The sequence below is a fragment of the Mauremys mutica genome, chromosome 1 (genome assembly GCF_020497125.1).
Source record: "Mauremys mutica isolate MM-2020 ecotype Southern chromosome 1, ASM2049712v1, whole genome shotgun sequence".
NCBI classification, from domain to species: domain Eukaryota; kingdom Metazoa; phylum Chordata; order Testudines; family Geoemydidae; genus Mauremys; species Mauremys mutica.
In genome coordinates this window covers 64,358,667-64,377,712 of record NC_059072.1, presented here as the reverse complement: position 1 = coordinate 64,377,712, position 19,046 = coordinate 64,358,667, and the positions used below count along the sequence as shown (strand labels likewise).

The 19,046-nt window shown below is 40.6% G+C and overlaps 1 protein-coding gene across 2 annotated transcripts in view; it reads right to left on the bottom strand.

Annotated features, from left to right (window-relative positions):
* HELB (DNA helicase B) overlaps positions 1–19,046 on the bottom strand; it is a 41,959-nt gene that overhangs the window by 4,471 nt on the left and 18,442 nt on the right. Inside the window, exons 4-9 of one of the 2 annotated variants that reach the window (XM_044978408.1) lie at positions 13,294–14,154; positions 12,174–12,345; positions 10,974–11,115; positions 5,762–5,883; positions 4,473–4,563; positions 2,593–2,652 (exon numbers count right to left, since the gene is read on the bottom strand). In XM_044978408.1, coding sequence (XP_044834343.1) covers positions 2,593–2,652; positions 4,473–4,563; positions 5,762–5,883; positions 10,974–11,115; positions 12,174–12,345; positions 13,294–14,154 — 1,448 coding nt within the window. The remainder of the gene's footprint in view (positions 1–2,592; positions 2,653–4,472; positions 4,564–5,761; positions 5,884–10,973; positions 11,116–12,173; positions 12,346–13,293; positions 14,155–19,046) is intronic. The other variant, XM_044978417.1, reaches the window with a different exon arrangement.

The window sequence follows — 19,046 nt, the reverse complement described above, 5'->3', positions numbered from 1 at the left end:
TTATTTGCAACTCACTCAATGTATTTGTGTGGCTCATATGACCAATTCAGATATGCACACTAAGCTTTCATTTAAAAATAAAATTGCTAGCCTTCGTGATTGTGAAGATAACCTTCCAAATATAAACAAATGCAGTGTTGGCTTCCTGACTCTATGAAGGAGCCATCACTTCAGATGGTCCTAAGAGGTAAGAACTCTCCTGCTTCCTACTATCTCACTGAAGGGTTAAGGCTGAAGTCATTACTATTTCGTAACTGATCATTCGCAGCTGGCATAGAGAAGAGAGTGGAAGGAACTTGTCTCCAGGAGGGAAATGCAATGCACAGAAAAGAAAGGCAAGTAATGGGAGGAGATAGACAGGTGGTTTGGGATGGAAGAGGGGCAATGAGCAGGAACAGGAATCATCCTAAAAGATGAGCATATTTTCCCACTGGACAAACAATAATTAGAAGTTTGGTTACTACACAGAGATCATAATCTACCCAAGCAATTTATGCAGTCCTCTCTCTCACTTATACCAACAGGAGATAAAACTATATACTACCCTTAATCTATAGTCTAAATTTATACCCTGGCCCCCAGTCAATTAAAAATGGAGTTCAGTCCACTGCACAGAATGAGTCTGGGACTCCTGTGCCAGAAGAAAATGTTTCACAAAAGTTGAAGTCGTATACACATTTTAAATCAGAAGATAGAAAGGATCCAGATCTAGAAACCCTAAGCAGCTTTGCAAAGCCATATCATGATTGTAAGTATGGCAGCCATTAAAAGTACACGTAAATTGCAAAGGAAAAAGAATATATCGTTTGTACCCTATTTTGGGGTTTTATGTGTAAAAAGAGTAAAGGCATTTTGACACCCCTCCCCGCAGTCTCTGTCATTAAAAATGTAGATCCTACGTTTCTTAAAGGATTATGGTGACTGGAGAACAAGTGCAATGTAAGGATAAGATTTAGTCACAGATTCCGTGACTTTAATGAACCTCCATGACTTGTTCTGCTTCAGCTCCCATGGCTATGGTGGGGGCTGGATTCCCCCGCCCCACACACACCCCCAGCGACAGGGCTCAGAGCCAACCCACCACTTGGACTGTCAGTTCCACCCTCCCCCTTGCCGCCATGTTGTTTTTAGTACAAGCCACGGACAGTTCACAGGTTTCAGTGAATTTTTGTTTATTGCTTGCTTCCTGTCCCTGACTTTTACTAAAAATAACCAGGACAAAATCTTAACCTTAGCAATGGTTGACGCCATGAAAGCAGAGAATGAAAGCTAAGTTCTTGAAAGAGAAAAGGATTTTCAGTCAGACTATTTAACTTTTGTTGTTGAAAACATCCCTCAGACATCTGAAACATCCTCCAGAAAAACTAAAGAAGGAAAAACTTGACATTCCTTGTGTGTCTAACAGGAGGGCTGAGGAAAAAAAAAAAAGGCATTTAAAAAGCCTTTAATGCCGTCTTTGTACACCGTGAAGCCAAGAAGAAAAAAAAGGCACATGCCCAGTTTTAAAAAGCCCCCAACATTTGCAGGTTACTTTTATGACTTTGAAGTTAAACAGTGGGTTTTTTTGTTTTTGTTTTTTTTTAAGTTTGAGGCAAAAATTTGGAAGAAAGGTTAAAGATTCAGCAACCCAGCCTTTCAATTAAGGTGTTGAATCTCTAAGATTCCCCAAAAAGACCTACAGAAAAAACAAGGAAGACCACACTTGACATTGCTCATAGGTAAAAAAAGTATAAGACACACATTTCAGAACCTCTTTAAAGCAGCTGTGACAGAGTACTGAGAGGTGGACCTTGCTTCAGCACTCTGGTCACTATCAGCACCAGTTAGGTTTCCTCAAGGAGGGCCTCATTGGTAACAGGTGGGCCTGATAACTGGGGTTAAAAGAGCACAGGAAGAAGGTGTTAGAAAGGAGGGGGGAGAGAGAGAGGCAGCGAGGGGAGCCTTCTAGGGAAGTTCTCTGAGTAGAGGCACTTCATTCAATCCAACCCTTGTCAGGAGAGACCAGAAAGCTGGAAAACAGTGCAAAGGTGTTGATGCACTGATCTGTATTGGTGGAGGGACTGAGACACTGTAAATAAAGTATATGCCAATGTTGTCAATAAGAAGGTCTCAGGGTGGTCTGCGTTTGTGGAAGTGGCAGGAGTATGATAGGCATGTCCTGTCACAGCAACAAAAAAATAGCACTACCTCAATTTTTTTAAAATAACTGTTTGCAGGTCAACTTTAATGATCAGCAATTGCTCGCAAAAATGTTGGCTTTAGGACATGAACACCTCTTTTAATGAGAGAGAGGATCACTAGCCAAGACCCAGGGGTTTTCATCAAAACTTACAGAAATGTCACAGAATCTTTATGCTCATTTCTTCTGGCTGTTTAGGTGGCAATTAGAGGACATGCCAAACAAGGCATAGTACAATCACCAAAGACATTATATCTAAAACCAATTTTTAAAGTTTAAAATATTTTCATTTAGTGTATTTAGAATTTTAGCCCCTTGTGTGAAACAATTTAAAAACATAAAATAAGATGGATAAAGGGAGGAAAGGCAATGTATACACACTATACACCTTTAGACTCAAAACATTGTCTTACCTGGTTAAATGATTTGAATAGTGCTGACAACAGAGTTCATTTATTAGATCACAGTCTTGCCTACAAACATGAAAGAGGCACAATCTTAGCAACGCAAGGCATGTACAAAGAATAATGAACATTTATCTAGAAACAAGTGTGTTCAAACTGAAAGAGGACACATTTTTAGCAACAACAATCTTCTACTGACCATTACAAAAAGTGTTTTAATTCAGAGGTAGTTCAAAAGATGCTGCTGCAAAAGAACAGTTTTGTTTTATTTTAATTCCAGAAGAAGTAATGCAAGCAGCTTGCAAAATATACCTAGGTAAATTGGGTTTGGTTCCAAGACAGCACAGCAAAACAAGAATTAGTATATTCAGATATTAGTGCTTGTCTGTCCATAGACTCTTCGGAACTAAAAGGAGTCCAGCATTTTAATGTTTCTTTTCTGGAAACTTGTAGATCCTTAAGAACTCTTAAAAACTTGTCATTGCAGATTATATTCCCACAAGATTTGCTAAATACTACATTTAAATGGAGCTTAATCAAGAACAGTGTGCTAGAATTTAGAGGATTTAGGTGTGATGATAAATATTCGGCAAGATCCTCTTCAAAGCAGACCAGAGAAATTAAAAACAACTTCACAGCCACTTTGTGTTCACTATATAAATGAAATATAGGTAAAATATCCATAAATCACTACTACTGTTTTATAATTTGGGGTTTTTACAACTCCAACTTTCCATACACACCTCCAAGAAAAGCATCAGAATAAGATCAATTTTCTTTACAATTTAATGCCGCAGGCTTGGTTCCTATTGGATGTTAAATCAACAATTTATCTTAATACTCTGAGTTTACATTACATGGTTTACATAAGAGGATCTCAAAGCATTTTACAAATAATTAATTTAGCTTCACAGCACTCCTGTGAGAGTCAGGCAGGTATTATCCCACTTTGGGAGGTTAAATGAGTAGCACAATGTCACACAAGAAACCTGAGGCAAAGTCAGAAATAGGGCCCCTCTCAACTACTGATTTTGTCTCTCATTTGCACTAGGCAAAAGGTTTTGGAGTTTGGAGGGGGGTTTTAAATTACCAGCCACTTAGATATTAACGCAGTTCTAGAAATAAGTAAAAATGCAATTGCAATCTGAAGAAATGTGCACCGACAATGAACCAATCTTAGGAGCAACAGACCTGGCTGAAAAGACAAATAAGGCCACGACCCCTTGCAACAGCATTCCTAGTGTAGATTACCTTGTGTGGTACAATGAATACTCCAGCAATATTTGGAAAATTAAAATGACAAAATGTTTTGTAATGTAATATGTAAAATTGAAAAGCTGAGATGGGTGGATAAGAGACAATTCAGCTTGTAGAGAATGATTATTTGCTTAGCGCTAGAACAGCTTAACAAGATTAACACGAGACTAGATCGTGAAGAAAGAAAAATAGATCATAAGGAATTTAGAAAATTTAGAATCATCTTCATTAGATTATAAAGATGGTCAAGGGTACAAACTGGGAGTCAGAAACTGAATAAGTCTGAAAGACAGCTTGTTATCACTTGATTGCTGCCACTGGCATGTGAAATTTTGATGTCCTCAAAGCACCTTGAGCAGAGAGCTATTTGTCCTCAGGATGAACATGAACATCCAACGCCCATGTGGATAGTTTCTGGCAAAGTACATAGTGCAAAAGGAACCACATAAATTAGCAGTAGAAAACTAAGCTATCAACATTCCACATTAAAAAAATAAATCTAAGCCAGAGAGAAGATAACTGTCCTATTTTCGCTAATACCACCACCAGTCTCTTTTACTCAATTTTTAGACATTTTTAGAACAAAGATGCTAGCAAGAGTTCTTTCAAAGTCTGCATACATGCTCTGCTACCTTCTGAAAGCGATGAACTGTGATTGTTTGGCATCTTGTAGTCCAGGTCCTTTTTCAAGTAAAGTTTTTATGGCAGTTTGCAAATCTAATACTGGACAAAGAAAATTAAGTGTTTAGAACAATAAATAACTTGAGAGGAAAAAAATACAATTCAGTATGAAAATAGAATTTGCTCATTTCCTTGCTTCAATTCCCCAGTGTACTAAATTTTGGTTACCTGAAATAGGAAGCTTAATTTAACAAAAAAAAAAAAAAATCAAAATAACATAAAAAAATTAAAATTGTGGCAAGCAATGCAGATGTCCCATCTCTCAAATCTGGGGGACAATGGTGCTGAAAAAGACATGGGAAACACCTCTTGCTCCCCTAGGGTACACAGATTTCTACAATATATTTCACCCAATTAAAAGAAAAACCTCTGGAGTTATCCTTTGATTGGGCAGTTTCTAGGGGATTTAAGTATTAAATTTTGAAAAAAAGCCTTGAAGTTTAAACTTTAGTTTTGTAACATAGCCCACATGAAAATAAATGCAAGTGTTCTGTCCACTGAATAAGTTTCTTAAGAAACTGGAACACATTAATACTGTGACAATTACTTTCCTTCCCCCATGTTATATTTATGGGGAGTTACGACGTCTTTTTTTTTTTTTTTTTAAAAAGGATCCCTACAGTTGTATTTTGCTATATGTGAAATATTTCAAAGGTTAACAAACAAAAGACCTAAAAATCAAAAAATGAACACCAATGTCCCCTGACCCAACACTGCTGACCAACAGGATGGAAGCAAAATCTGGAGTTGAAGACCTTGCCATCAGCACCCCCAAAAAGCTAACCCATGGTGCTGTCAGCTCAAACACCTATCCTCTAGAAATCTAGCCTCATTTAAAGTTCTCTCAAATTAGCACCTGATAATAGTAAACTTTTGAAAACCGTGGTCCTAAGCTATAGAGCCTTCTGCACCATTCCCATCACGACTATCTCGTGCCATAGTACCCTTTACAGTAATTTGACATAAATAATGATTTATCCATTTTATTAGGTTTTTTAAAAAACTGCTGTACATGCATTTAATTCCTGATGGGTAAGCTCATAGTCAAAAGATAACTAACTAAAAATCTAATTTAATATTCTATAATTTTGACTAATTCAACAGTACTGAAATGGTTCATTCCTGTAATATAGTACATAAAACTGATGTTATGTCATTTAAATATGTTACACTTTGAAAAAGGGGAAAGATGAGAGTTTTTGCAATATTAACAAATTGTTAACCAAGTATACAAACGTACAGTCTCCAGAAGGCAAAACAACATAAATAAATTTCTTCTCAGGGCTTGGCATTGTCAACTTCTCACTCCAATCACAGACTTTGAGCACTGAGTCAAACTCTGGGAATTTTCGCTGAGAGATTCTTAATCACAAAAGAAAAAAAAGACAAAAATAGTTTAACAAGAAAACATTCTAGCTGTGCATCTCAACCTTTTGCATCCTAGTTAAGTTTACTTACACAATTTTGTGGATCTCTCCTTTAACCTCTATAAAATATAGACAAATGATAATCAATTTTTTTTTGGTCAAGATTCAAATTTCTTGGTCAAGGTATAGTCAAGGTCCAGACTCCAGAGAAAATAATATAAAAATAACAACAATTATGACAATAAGTAAATAAAAAGATGTTGTGGTCCATTCAGAAGCATCCAGCTGTCTGGATTCGGCCTGAAGTCCACCTATTGACTACCCCCGATACAGACAATGAAAAAGCTTTTTGATCATAACTAAAAATCACAGTAAAGTATTAGTATTTCTTTAATTTCTAAATCCTGCAATGTTGCAATTGATATTTACTAACCATCCAGATAGTGTCCTGTTGGGGGAATTCAGAATATTACAGAAGAAAACACTCTCTTATAATTGGCAGTGGTAAATTTTGTTAATAACTGCCTACAGCACTTGATTCTCTATAAGGGCCCAGTCCTGAAAGTTTCAGAGTGCCCTGAGCTGTTAAAATCAAAGGGTGATGAGGACACTCAACACCTTGCATGACAGGGCCCTAAGACCTCGATTTTTCAAACATTTAGGCATGATCTTTATTATCAGAACATGAGTAGTCACACTGAACTCAACAGGATTACTTGTTTGCTGAAAATTACGTGCATGCTTAAGTATTCACTTGTTCAGAGCCTAAGTCAATGAAATGAATGACAATATTAAATGTTAAGAGTCTTAAGAAAAAAATTAAGAAACAACTTATACTTAAGCAGAAAGATATGGTTACGTGGGTCTAATCACCTAAATATTGGTTGTATTTCAGTCATTCTTAGAAGTTGCCATTTGTTGCATTTATCATTAGGGTGGATTGATTTAATATTAAAAAGTGTTGTAAATCAGCAAGCAGGAAATCTGCATTTAAATAATCGATTTTAATTTTGTTTTGTATTTGGACTTTTTAATTACTTTCCTAAAGAACAGTTCGTTCTCATTGCTTGGTATAAAAATAAAACACTGATTTGCAACTACAGTAGAACCTCAGAGTTACGAGCACCAGAGTTACAAAATGACCAGTCAACTACATACAACTCTACCCCAATATAACGCGACCCAATATAACACGAATTTGGATATAACGCGGTAAAGTAGCGCTCTGGGGGGGGGGGCGGGGCTGCATGCTCCAGCAGATCAAAGCAAGTTCAATATAACGCGGTTTCACCTATATTGAAAGATTTTTTGGTAAGATTTTTTGGCTCCTGAGGACAGTGTTATATCAGGGTAGAGGTGTACCTCATTTGGAACTGGAAGTACACAATCAGGTAACAGCAGACAAGACCCAGAAAAAGCCAATACTGTGTTAAATGTAAAAACTAAAAAAAATAAAATAAAAAGGGGGGGGCAGCCTTTTTCTTCTACATAGTAAATTTTCAGAGCTGTATTAAAATCAATGCTCAGTTGTAAACTTTTGAAAGAACAACCATAATGTTGTATTCAGAGTTACGAACAACCTCCATTCCTGACGTATTCGTAACTGTGAGGTTCTACGGTAAATATATATACCCTTTTTACACTACATTTGGCACTTATTTTTGTTAACCAGGAAGATACACTGTATCTATTTGCATTTATTTAAGCAATTATACATCTCAATGTACATTTATTCAGATTCTTAATTTTTAAATTTCTTATGTTAGAAAATGGAGAATGACAAATGTCTTATTTACTATAGGATAATTTTTTACTTGGGATTTATGTCAATCTGCATTTGAATGGAAATTAGAATTAAAAATGCACAAAAACAGCATTTTAAAATTGTTATTAATTAAAGAAAAACTACCTTAAAAGTTGCTGGATACATCAGAAAAAAAGGTTTACCAAAACAGTTTTAAATTCAAAATATAACTGATTTATTATACAAAGGAGGAATTAACTGTAATTAGTGAATTGAACTGATTGTTTCTGGTCAACAGGGGCCATTCTTTGAGCCAAAAACTTGTCTATGCATTATAGTCAACTCAACAGCACTTCTTGCTGTCTGTCAGTCAAGTGATACCTTTTGAATGCCACATATGATCAATTCCAAAATGTCAGAGAATATTCTAGGCATCAAATGCCATAATCCTATTGATTTTTGGAAAATTGAAAGGGGAAGAAAAAAAAAGAGAGGACACATGGAGCACCTGCCATCTGGTGAGCATAGCCCCTGCTTCAAGCACCTCTGCAACTGTCTATAGCTCAAAGACCTGGTTGATGGCACCATTAAAGCTTTCCAACATAACAATACTCAACTTCTCTCTGCACATTCTCCTAGCAGAGTTTAACATGCTGACACCTGAATTCTAGCAGTAGAGGATGGGGAGAATGGATGGGGGCATGCACACATCCCCTAGCATGGGGCGGGGGGGTAGGGGAAGAGAGAAAGGAAGATGCTGGTATGTGGGGGAGGAGGGAATGAGTCACAAAGACTCTAGTAGTGAGAGGAGGAAATTGGAGGATCCTGGCATGTGACAGGGAGAGACAGAGCCACAGGCATAGAGGGAAAGGGCCACAGAGCCCGAGCTATAGGGGGATAAGTTGCAAGGATTTCCTGAAAGAGGGGGATGCGAAAGTGGCACACAGCTTGTGGGCTACAATGGAGGGATGCAAAAAGCCCCTGCTGAGTGCAATAAGCTTAGCCTACACAAAATACAAAACATGTGACCCCTGCATAAAGATATTTAGGTTCCTAAAGATGCAGCTAGGCTCCCAGTGGGATTTTCAGAAGTGCCTAACTTCAGGTGCTTTTGAAAATCTCTCGTGTCACCTATCTGCATGTTAAGGTGTCTAAATACCTTTGAAAATTTCCGCCCCGTCAACTTCACATTTGTAGAATTAGTAGATCTCATTCTCACATATTGTTTATTCATAGATTGGAAGAGAAAAGCAACCTTTTCTTTTCTATTGGTTTTCTATTCCCAGTCAGTTTTTCAACTTTGAATTAGCTAGTCCAAATGAAGAAAATATTGTCTTTGCATGGCTAGCTAATTGAAACCAAAAGTAGTAAAGGAAAAGCTTTTCTTCACAACAGAAACTGAAAGTACTGATATTTGGAAAAACATACATTACCAGCATTTGCTCCTAGGGTTACCATCTGATCACACAAACCTAAACATTCTTGGCCCGTCCCCGCCCTCTGTCTTGGCCCTTCCCCAAGGCCCTGCCCCTCCTCCGAGGACCTACCCTGCTCACTCCATCCCCTCTCCCTCTGTCTCTTGCTCTCCCTCACCCTCACTCACTTTCATCTGGCTGGGGCAGGGGCTTGGGGTGCGGTGGGGGGGACAGGCTCTGGGATGGGCCAAGGGGTTCGGAACGTGGCAGGGGGTTCTGGGCTGAGCCTGGGGCAGGGGTTTGGGGTGCAGGAAGTGGTGTGGGGATTGGGGTGCTGAAGGGGGTGAGGGTTGTGATCTCTGGGAGGAGTTTGGATGCAGGAGGGGGCTCAGGGCTGGCGCAGGGGATTGTGGTATGAGAGAGGGTGAGGGGTGCAGGCTCCGGCTGGCCAGCACTTACCTCAGGCGGCTCCTGGTCAGCGGCGCAGCAGGGCTAAGGCAGGCTCCCTGCCTGCCCTGGCCCTGCGCCGCTCCCGGAAGTGGCTGGTATGTCCATGCCCTGCACACTGCCCACGCCCTGAGCGCCGACTCCACAGATCCCATTGGCCAACAACTACGGGGTAGAGCCTGCCTTAGCCCCACTGCACCGTCAACTGCACCGTCCACGCACTGCCCCCTCCGCACACCACCCCTGCACTTCCCATTGGCTGCAGTTCCTGGCCAATGGGAGCTGCAAAGTCAGCACTTGGGGCACAAGCAGCCTGCAGAGACCCCTAACCCCCCCCCCCCCCAGGGATGTGCTGGCCCCTTTCGGGAGCAGCGCAGGGCCAGGGCAGGCAGGCAGCCTGCCTTAGCCCTGGGCCCCTTCTGCGCCACCAGACTTTTAGCAGCCTAAAATCTCCCAGTTTGGCTGCAGCAGCCTTTGGGAGATAGAGCCCGATTCTGGGAGACGCATGGCAAACCCGGGAGGGTTGGCAACCTTATTCACCCCATTTGTAAAGACTGAAAATAATGTAGATACTTACTGCAATACCCTGTGGCATATTAATAAAGCATGAACTGAAAGTTAAAGATGTTTCCTCCCCAATTCTGTATTTAGTTAAAAGAGCAGGCAACCTTTAACTCATTAACATTTGAGGAGGGTTGAGTACTAACATATTGTTTTTAATTAAATTATTTTAATAGATTATAATAAATTTAGGTCTGATCATAGGCTGTCATCACTGCAAATTTCATTTGTAAATAGGTTTATTTTAAGACAAATGAATTTCAATTAAATTTGAAAGTTTTATGTTTTTTTTAATGTCATTTATTTTATCCGCCCTGTTTATCATGGATTTGTGGTAAAGTACCATTTATAAGGTGTAATTGCAAATGGAAGGTCAGAATAAAGAAAAGTGTACTGAACATGTTTATCAAATGTACAGCAATTCAAAACTAGTTACAAACAAAACCTTCACTCTGCAAGCTGCTCATGAGGGGTCCCCCTGCACAGAGCAGTTTACAGAATCAAGGCCTATGGCACTGTGACTACACATGTGCCTAAGTGTTCACAGGATCAGGGCCTGCAAACACTAACTCACATGAATAGTCCCACTGATGTCAGTGGGACCAAATGTTATATTTATAAAGAGTGAACAAGAAAAAATCTCCAATTTCGGTGGGTTCTTTTTATTTAATATGCATCTTTTATCATTCAAAAATTTTGCATACTTTACTCGATGTTTTGGTTTAAATTGCTCCTTGGTGCTTCAGCTGTAATTTCTTTCCCAGAGTTATACATTTGTGAATATGAGAGATCTGCAACAGAAACACTGAGTCACATAATTCTATTGGATGTCTCAGTGCCACTACCATTTTGCAGACTAAATAAAAGGACCAGGACTTCTATAAAAAAATTCCTCCAGTATATACAAAAAATTCCTACCTTGTGGCATTGTCTACAATTAGCTGAGACTCAGCTCTGTGATTAGTTCTCAGTTCCACAGACCAGCCTCTAGATTTTAGACCCTCAAAAATATCAGCGAGCATGTTGCCAGGGTCAATGCTGGGTAACTGTCTGATATCACCTAAAGAGAAGAGATATTAATAGCATTTGTGATCAGTGATAAATAATGAACAGAATATCAGTGGAAAATATTCCAAAAATACAGTAGTGAAAAGAAATATGCTCTCCACCTCCATTAGAATACAAGACAGAGTTATCACATGCATGCTCAATACAAATTCTATGAAATTATGCTTCTCTCCAAGAATCTCAAAATGGAATTTCTTTGAATCAGGTTGTTTCATAGTTCTAATTGTCTTCTCTTCAGTATATAATACATTAAATCATAGTTCAGAGCATGTTCTATATTCTCAATTTAAAAAGTCATTAGTACTTGATGTCATGCCATCTTGTTAAGTCTCTTCTGTATGATAAATGTCAACACTAAATCAGACTTGTCTATGTGAATTTATACATTTAAATCATGGCATTTGTTTTGGGGAGACAAAAATGTGATCTCCAAAAACGGGCACAGGACTACAAAATCCTAATTTCTTGTCATGCTACTTTGTTCTATTTGTTAGATTAAAAACAAATTAGTTCCGGATCTGACTTTCTGAACTACCTTAAAATCAAATATTTTATTTTTCTTCTGTTTAGTTCACATGCTGTCAACATTCTTTCAAGCTGTGTTAAGGAACTGAGGGAAAACTTACTAAAAACAAGATGTATTATTTTGGTTGTTGAAAAATCTAAAGGGAAGTAAGTGGTGAAAGCCTCATTATCAAATACTTTTAGAACCAGACAAAACACTAGGAAATATACAATAAAGAATAATCCTGCACTGGCAGAAAGGTAGGCTGGATGATATAATTATTTTCCATCTCATCTATGATTTAATGGCAAGAGTGGCAAAATCCATGGAATAGAATATGCCTTTCAGGTGGCCCTAGAGATTACAGCCTCATCATGATCACAGGTAAACTATCATACACCTCTACTGGATTTCTTTCAACTAATGATCGTGGAACTACCACTCATTATAAAACACACTAACACACAGCAAGTTCTCTCACTGATTGCATAACTCAGGAAATATTTTGAAATTAGACTAAATTTACACTATTGCTTTTCACTTACCAAGTATAATAAGCTTTGCAAGTTGAGCGTGGACACAGAGCAATTTTAAAACTGAACTAAGCACTTGTACAGGTACTAAGCTCCCTTCATCCACAACCAGAACTGTCACAGTAGAAAACTTCCACGGCATTTCTCCGTCTCTTAACCTCCATGAATAAAAACTGTACATGACCTAGAAACCAATCAAAATAAATAATTTAACGTCCATTCAAGAAACACCTGAAGTTATCAAATTTAAATAACTTCTTTATAACAAGTAAAATGTGAGATCTTCCATGCTGAATTTACCACAGCCATCATCTCAGTTTACATCATGAAACTGATTCATTACAGGCTCAAAAGGTTCGATCCTACTCTCCAATAATCATGTACACACCTCCAGAACACATTTTTAGCAGAGCAGAATCAACTAAAACTATTATACAGAAAGAACGAGGAGTCAAGTGGTGTGAGTAACAGTAGGGGAAAAATTAGCAAAGGGAAATAGTTTTCACTCCTGCTGCTAATAGCCCACCTTAATCCATTAGCCTTGTTACAGTTGGAATGGCAACACCCATTTTTTCTATGTTCTCTGGCAAACCACAGCCTCCCAGTCAATGGGAGCTGCTGGAAGTGGTGACACGGTGAACCGCTGCCATAGGGCGCTGAGAGGCTCCATGCCTGCAGACGCGCCAAGTAAACAAAATGTTTGCAGCTTACCCTGAGAGGCCGCTAGCCAAAGTTTTCCAACCCCTGAAATATAGGGTTGGCTTATGAAAGGATCATACAGTTTTTTATATTTTTACCTATCCATTTTGGGGGGTCAGCTTATAAACGAACGGGCTAATGAACAGTACTATAGACTTTTCAGGATATGTGGAATTGGTGAAAAAAAGTCATGTGAAAGCCCCTCATCATTTTTATGCCTCTAGAAGGTACTGTAACACACATTTAAAACAAAGAAGGCCAAAAATTGCAGCTGACATGATGTAAAATGTGGACAAGCTGTGCTTATTAAACGCCATTATGAACAGTTAAAAGATTTATAAAAGAGGTTCAGTTAGCAATCTGATTATTGTACAAATAAGAAGGACTATACTAAAAGATATCTGTGCATTCTCTCCCCAAAAAGATTATATACCTGATGGAGAGTGTAAGCGGGAAGCTCTGTTTTCTCATTCAGCAGGCTAGCTGCTCTTCCTGTAGGTGCAGTAAGTAAAACATTTAAAAGGTTTTTTGTGCAAATGTTCTCCGGACAAAAATGATTAAAGGTATTCCATTCAGCAGATGCATCCAGGTCCTTTTCAAAATCGTTACAAGCACTTGCCACTTCTTTTTCCACCTGCTTTAAATACTGAAAAAGGCAGCTAACTACAGTAGTCTTCCCACAACCCCCTTTTCCACTTATGATTGTCACTGGATTAGAACAAATCATTTCCACGGCTTTCATTTGATCTGGGTCCACTTCTGCTTCACTTGTAGTTTCTATGTCTGGTACCTGTTCGTTATAAAGAAAATCACTGTCACTGTTGTTTTGTATATCTGGGTCATTACTGCCCTCCACTTGCTCTGTTTCAGGAGGCTGGTTATTATTTATTTTAATATCTCCACCTCTAACATTAAGTACTTCTCTCACATCAACATGTAACTGCCATGGGTCATTTTTCATTAGATGATTTACAGAAAGTGCAATGTCTTTTTCAGATTTGTAAAGATGAGAAAGAAATACCAGTTTCTTCTCACCAATCATTATCTTCTCATCTTTCATAAATTTCAAGGATTGCCAGGCATGTTCAATGGACATATCTTTAGAAACTAAAGAGGTCAAAATGTCTTGTTCTTCATAGGTATGCCCCGTTTCTCTACATCTTTGCTTGAGCTTATTGTATATTATTAATGCATTCTTCTGCAATTCAGGAATCTTCCAGAGGAGATGCTTACACTGACAGAAAGCTGCCCAAGTTGCTTCACAAGTGGAGAGATTCAGTTCTCTGTAGGTTATCTTCCCACCAAAAGGGAAAAAAAAAAAGTTTAAATTATTTCACAAGACATTGGTATGTAACTGCAGAACTAATGCTTTTGTCATTAAATACAAAATTTATAATTCAAAAGATATGAAGTAATATAGACAATATGTACGTTTTAACAAATTCTAGCGATACTACCTTCTCAACCCAAACAAAGCAAGAAATTTCAAAGCAAGGGGGGCTTGATCAATCCCATCTGTCATTTTGCTGTAGAAAACTGAATCATTGTACCAAAAAACACTAACAGAGATTGGGTATTAGAAAAGAGGTTTGTATCAAATCTGTATTCTACCCAAACTATCACCAAGCCGAATAAAAGAGCAAACGGCTACAGAATAACAACACAATACATGTGATAATATCTGAGTGCATGTGTACATATTATAGCACACATACGTAAATAAGATCTCATTCGCTGCAATATATTGGCAAAGTAGGATGAAATGGTTTTAATTCATATTTTCCTTCCTTTTGGTGGACTTACATATATTGCTTTAATATTTTTTCCTTTTTTCTTATAAAGCAAACAAAGATTTAGGAAAACTGGATTACTTATAAACAGTGGGATTATTTTATTTGTACTCAAATGGGACACCCTCATAATTCATATCCTCATAGCAAAAGCTGACTTCACTTTAAGGACCAATAGCTTGTAAGAAAGCGTTCATAAAACAGACATTTTGAAATTACAGACTAGACAATGGTAAAACAGCGATCGAGAACCAAATTGTTTCTGTTTTGAGATCTTTGTTCGTAAACACACTCCCCCCACACACACAAAGTTAATAAATTATTTTACATACAAGTGTTCTAAAAGCATATTATAAAGTTACCTGGAAACAAATTTTTAAAGGGAACAGAGTAAATTAAATTTGAAAAGAAAATTAAGATATCTCCATAGTAAAATATCAAGGTGACTGCTCCATTGATTCCTGACATGTACACACCAGCTCTGTAGAGTCTGTTCAATGACATGCAATGGAACACCATTTAGCTACTAGCAGATGAAAAACAATAGTAAAGAATGTAAAAAATAATTTTTAAAAACCCTTTGTTTCTCATTACCATAGTCCCTTTCAGAATGATTTCATTTCTTATAGTTTAGTGTTGGCCTATTGCTATTAAAAAGTACATTTACAATACCACAACGTTATGTCAACTGAATAGATTTGTACTTTGGCAAGCCAATACTGCATTGATCTCTCGATACCAAATTCACATTAAAAAAAAAAAAAGTTAAGTATTAGAAGTTGAGACTGTGTTTCACTAACAGATTTATTTGGGCATAAGCTTTTGTGGGTAAAAAAATCACTTCTTCAGATGCATGGAAGTGGTTTTATACCCATGAAAGCTTATGCCCAAATAAATGTTAGTCTTTAAGGTGCCACCTGACTTCTTGTTGGTTTTGTGGATGCAGACTAACATGGCTACCCCCCGATACTTGTGTTTCACTAGAGTTCATCTAAGAAAAAGTCTACATATTTAAAGAAATCTAAGCCTTCAAGAAGTCTAGAAATGCATGGTTTAGGCATCCTGCTGATTCTCAATTTATGTATAAGTCATTCATCATTATCACATTAACTTTCTTAGGCTTTCTGTAGACAAAATAGTTGCAGTTTAACTTAAATACATTTTAAAACCTATTTAACTATGATCTGGTCTACAGTACAAAGTTAGGTTGGCTCAACTATATCACGCAAGGTTGTGAAAATTTTCTTACCCTGTGCAAAGTGGTAAAGCCAAACTAAGACCATGTCTACACTACAGACCTTACAACAGCACAGCTGTACTACTGCAGCTGCGCCGCTGTCAGGTGTCCCAGGTAGCCACTCTATGCAATGGGAGAGACCTCTCCCGTCAGCATAATTAAGCCACCCTCAAAAAGTGGCTGTAACTATGTCGGTGGGAAAGTGTCTCCCGCCAACATAGTGCTGTCCACACCAGCGTTTTTGTTGGTGAAACTTATGTCTGTCATGGGGGTGTTTTTTTTCACACCCCGACAGACAAAAGTGTTACCGACAAAAGTGCTAGGGCCAACATAGCCTTAAGCACTAGTCTAGACATTGCTAGGTCAACAAAAGCTTTTGCCTCTCAGAGAGGCAGATTTACTACAGCAACAGAACAACCCTTTCCATAGCTGTAGTAAGTGTCTACACTAACATCTGCAGCGTTTCTAGCGTAGACATACCCTAAAGCAGAGGTCTCAAACATGCGGCCCGCGGGGTGATTTTCTGCGGCCCGCGAGCTTCTCGCGGCCCTCCCCCAGCGTTTACATAGAGCGGTTCCGCCCCAACGCGGACCAGGGGAAGGGCAGGCTCCCTGCCTGCCTGCCCTGCCCCCGCGCTGGCCTGAACATGAGGAAGGAAAGAGGCGCAGGGTCTGTGTATTGCTGTTGCTTCAGACACCGCCCCCAGCATCTTCCATTGGCCGCAGTTCCCCATTCCCGGACAATGGGAGCTGCTGGGGGCGGTGCCTGAAGCAACAGCAATACACAGACCCTGTGCCCTTCCTTTCCCCATGTTCACTTGCCAGAGTGGCGCGGGGGCGGGGGCGGGGCGGGGCGGCGCAGGGGCGGGAGCCTGCCCTGCCCCTGGTGCGCGCCGGGCCAGAGCTTGCCCCCCAAACGCTTCCTGCACCCCAACCCCCTGCCCTGAGCCCCTTGCCACACCCCACACCCGTCCTGCACACCAACCCCCTTCCCTGAACCACCTGCCGCACCCCTCCTGTACCCTGACACCCTGTCGTACCCCGCACCTCTCCTGCACCCTGATCCCCTGCCCTGAACCCCCTGCTTCACCCCACACTCCTCTTGCACCCCAACCCACTTCCCGGAGCCCCCTGCCGCACCCCACACACTGACCCCCCCTGCCCTGAGCCCCCTGCCACACCCCTCCTGCTCCCCGACCCCCGCCATACCCTGCACCCTTCCTGCACCCTGACCCCCTGCCCTGAGCCCCCTGCTGCTGTATCCCTGCCCTGACCCCCTGCCACATCCCACACCCCCTCCTGCACCCCCTGGGGCGGAGTTGGGGTGGGAATGGGGGCAGGGAAGGGGTGGGAAGAGGCAGGGCAGTGGCAGGGCCTCATGGAAGGGGTGGAGTGTTATATCCTTGGGGCAGCCGGTGTAGGAAGCAATCACTTGAGGCCAGAGAGCAGGCAGCTAACCAAAACCTCCATTTTATTTACATATATACAGAGAGCTCCCTCGGCCGGTTGAAACCGGTTGAGCTAACCCATAATAATCTAACTCAGTTGCCATAGCAACAAAACCATGACAACCAAATACACAACATATTCCTCCCCCCCTAATAAGAACATCCCCTAAATAAAACACACACTAGACTAGAGAAGGAGGGTAGACTGCCTCCATTCCCGGCTAAACCCTGGGGATTATTTTGCCCCATAACTGTGGGTTCGCCCTAGCTAAAGATCCAGCCGATGAGGAGGCCTTCTGTCTCTAGGTGGATTACGGCGAACTACTGGTGTTATTGCACCCGAAAGCACTAGGGGCTCAGGGTCCGCAGCACGAACAGGTGAGGAGGTGGTATCAGCTCGTGCTGGGCAAAGGGGTATCTCAGCCGCCGCAGTAATGGAGGAGAACAGTCAGAAACAGGTGACTCGTGATTCGATCCCTCACCAGAAGAGGTGAAGTCAGACCCCTCAACTGCAGATGGGTCCTGAGGACTGGCATGACCTGGCAACAGCTGATCTACATGTCGCCGCCAGGTAAGATTCTCTGCAGTCCGGACTGTGTAGGAAACAGGTCCTGTTTGAGTGATGACTGTGGCCGGAACCCATTTAGCTCTGGAAGTATAATTCCGAGCCAAAACTGGCTGTCCCGGGCTAAAGGTTCGGTCTTTTGCTCTGGGTGCCCGTCTGATGACTTGATATTGCTGCTGATGTTGCACAATTTGTCGGGGTTCAGAAGGTTTCAGCAGATCAAAGCAAGTGCGCAGCTGTCGTCCCATCATTAGAAAGGCCGGAGATGCGTGGGTCGTAGCATGAGGTGTGTTTCTGTAGGAAAGTAAAAAGGTATCCAGACGCTTTTGAATGGAGTGTTGTCCCCTTGCTGATTTCAAAGCGTTTTTCATTGTCTGCACAAATCTTTCAGCTAATCCGTTGGTGGACGGATGATATGGTGCTGACGTGATGTGGTGTATCCCATTTGCCTTCATAAAATTTTGAAACTCCTGAGAAACGAACTGCGGTCCGTTGTCGCTCACAAGTTGTTCTGGCAGACCAAAACGACTAAAGAGTCCTCGTAGTTTTTGGATAGTACTCTCTGCAGAAGTGGACTGCATTATAGAGACTTCTGGCCATTTAGAATGGGCATCTATTGCCACCAAGAACATGCTTCCTTCAAGGGGGCCAGCAAAGTCAACGTGAATACGTTGCCACGGGTTTTCAGGCCAGTCCCATGGGTGTAGGGGTGCCCACTGGGGTGCATTCCTCACACCCTGACATGACATACAAGCTTTTGCCTTCTCTTCAATAGCGCTGTCCAGTCCAGGCCACCAAAAATAGCTTCGTGCAATTTCCTTCATGCGCACTATTCCACAGTGACCGGAATGTAGCTGTTCTAACATCTGTGATCTCAGTGGTGGTGGAATAATGACACGTCTCCCCCACAACAAACAACCAGATTGGACCGATAACTCCGTCCGCTTGGACATGTAGGGAACAAGGTCGGATGAGACCGGAGAGGTTTGTCGAGATGTTCCATGCATCACCAGGTCCATAACGTGGGACAATACTGGGTCAACGCGAGTTGCCTTCTTTATCTGAGTAGCAGTGATGGGTGTATTCTCTACCTGTTCAAAGTAGAAGATTTCCTTGTGGGCACTATCTTGGTGTTTGACCGGCAAAG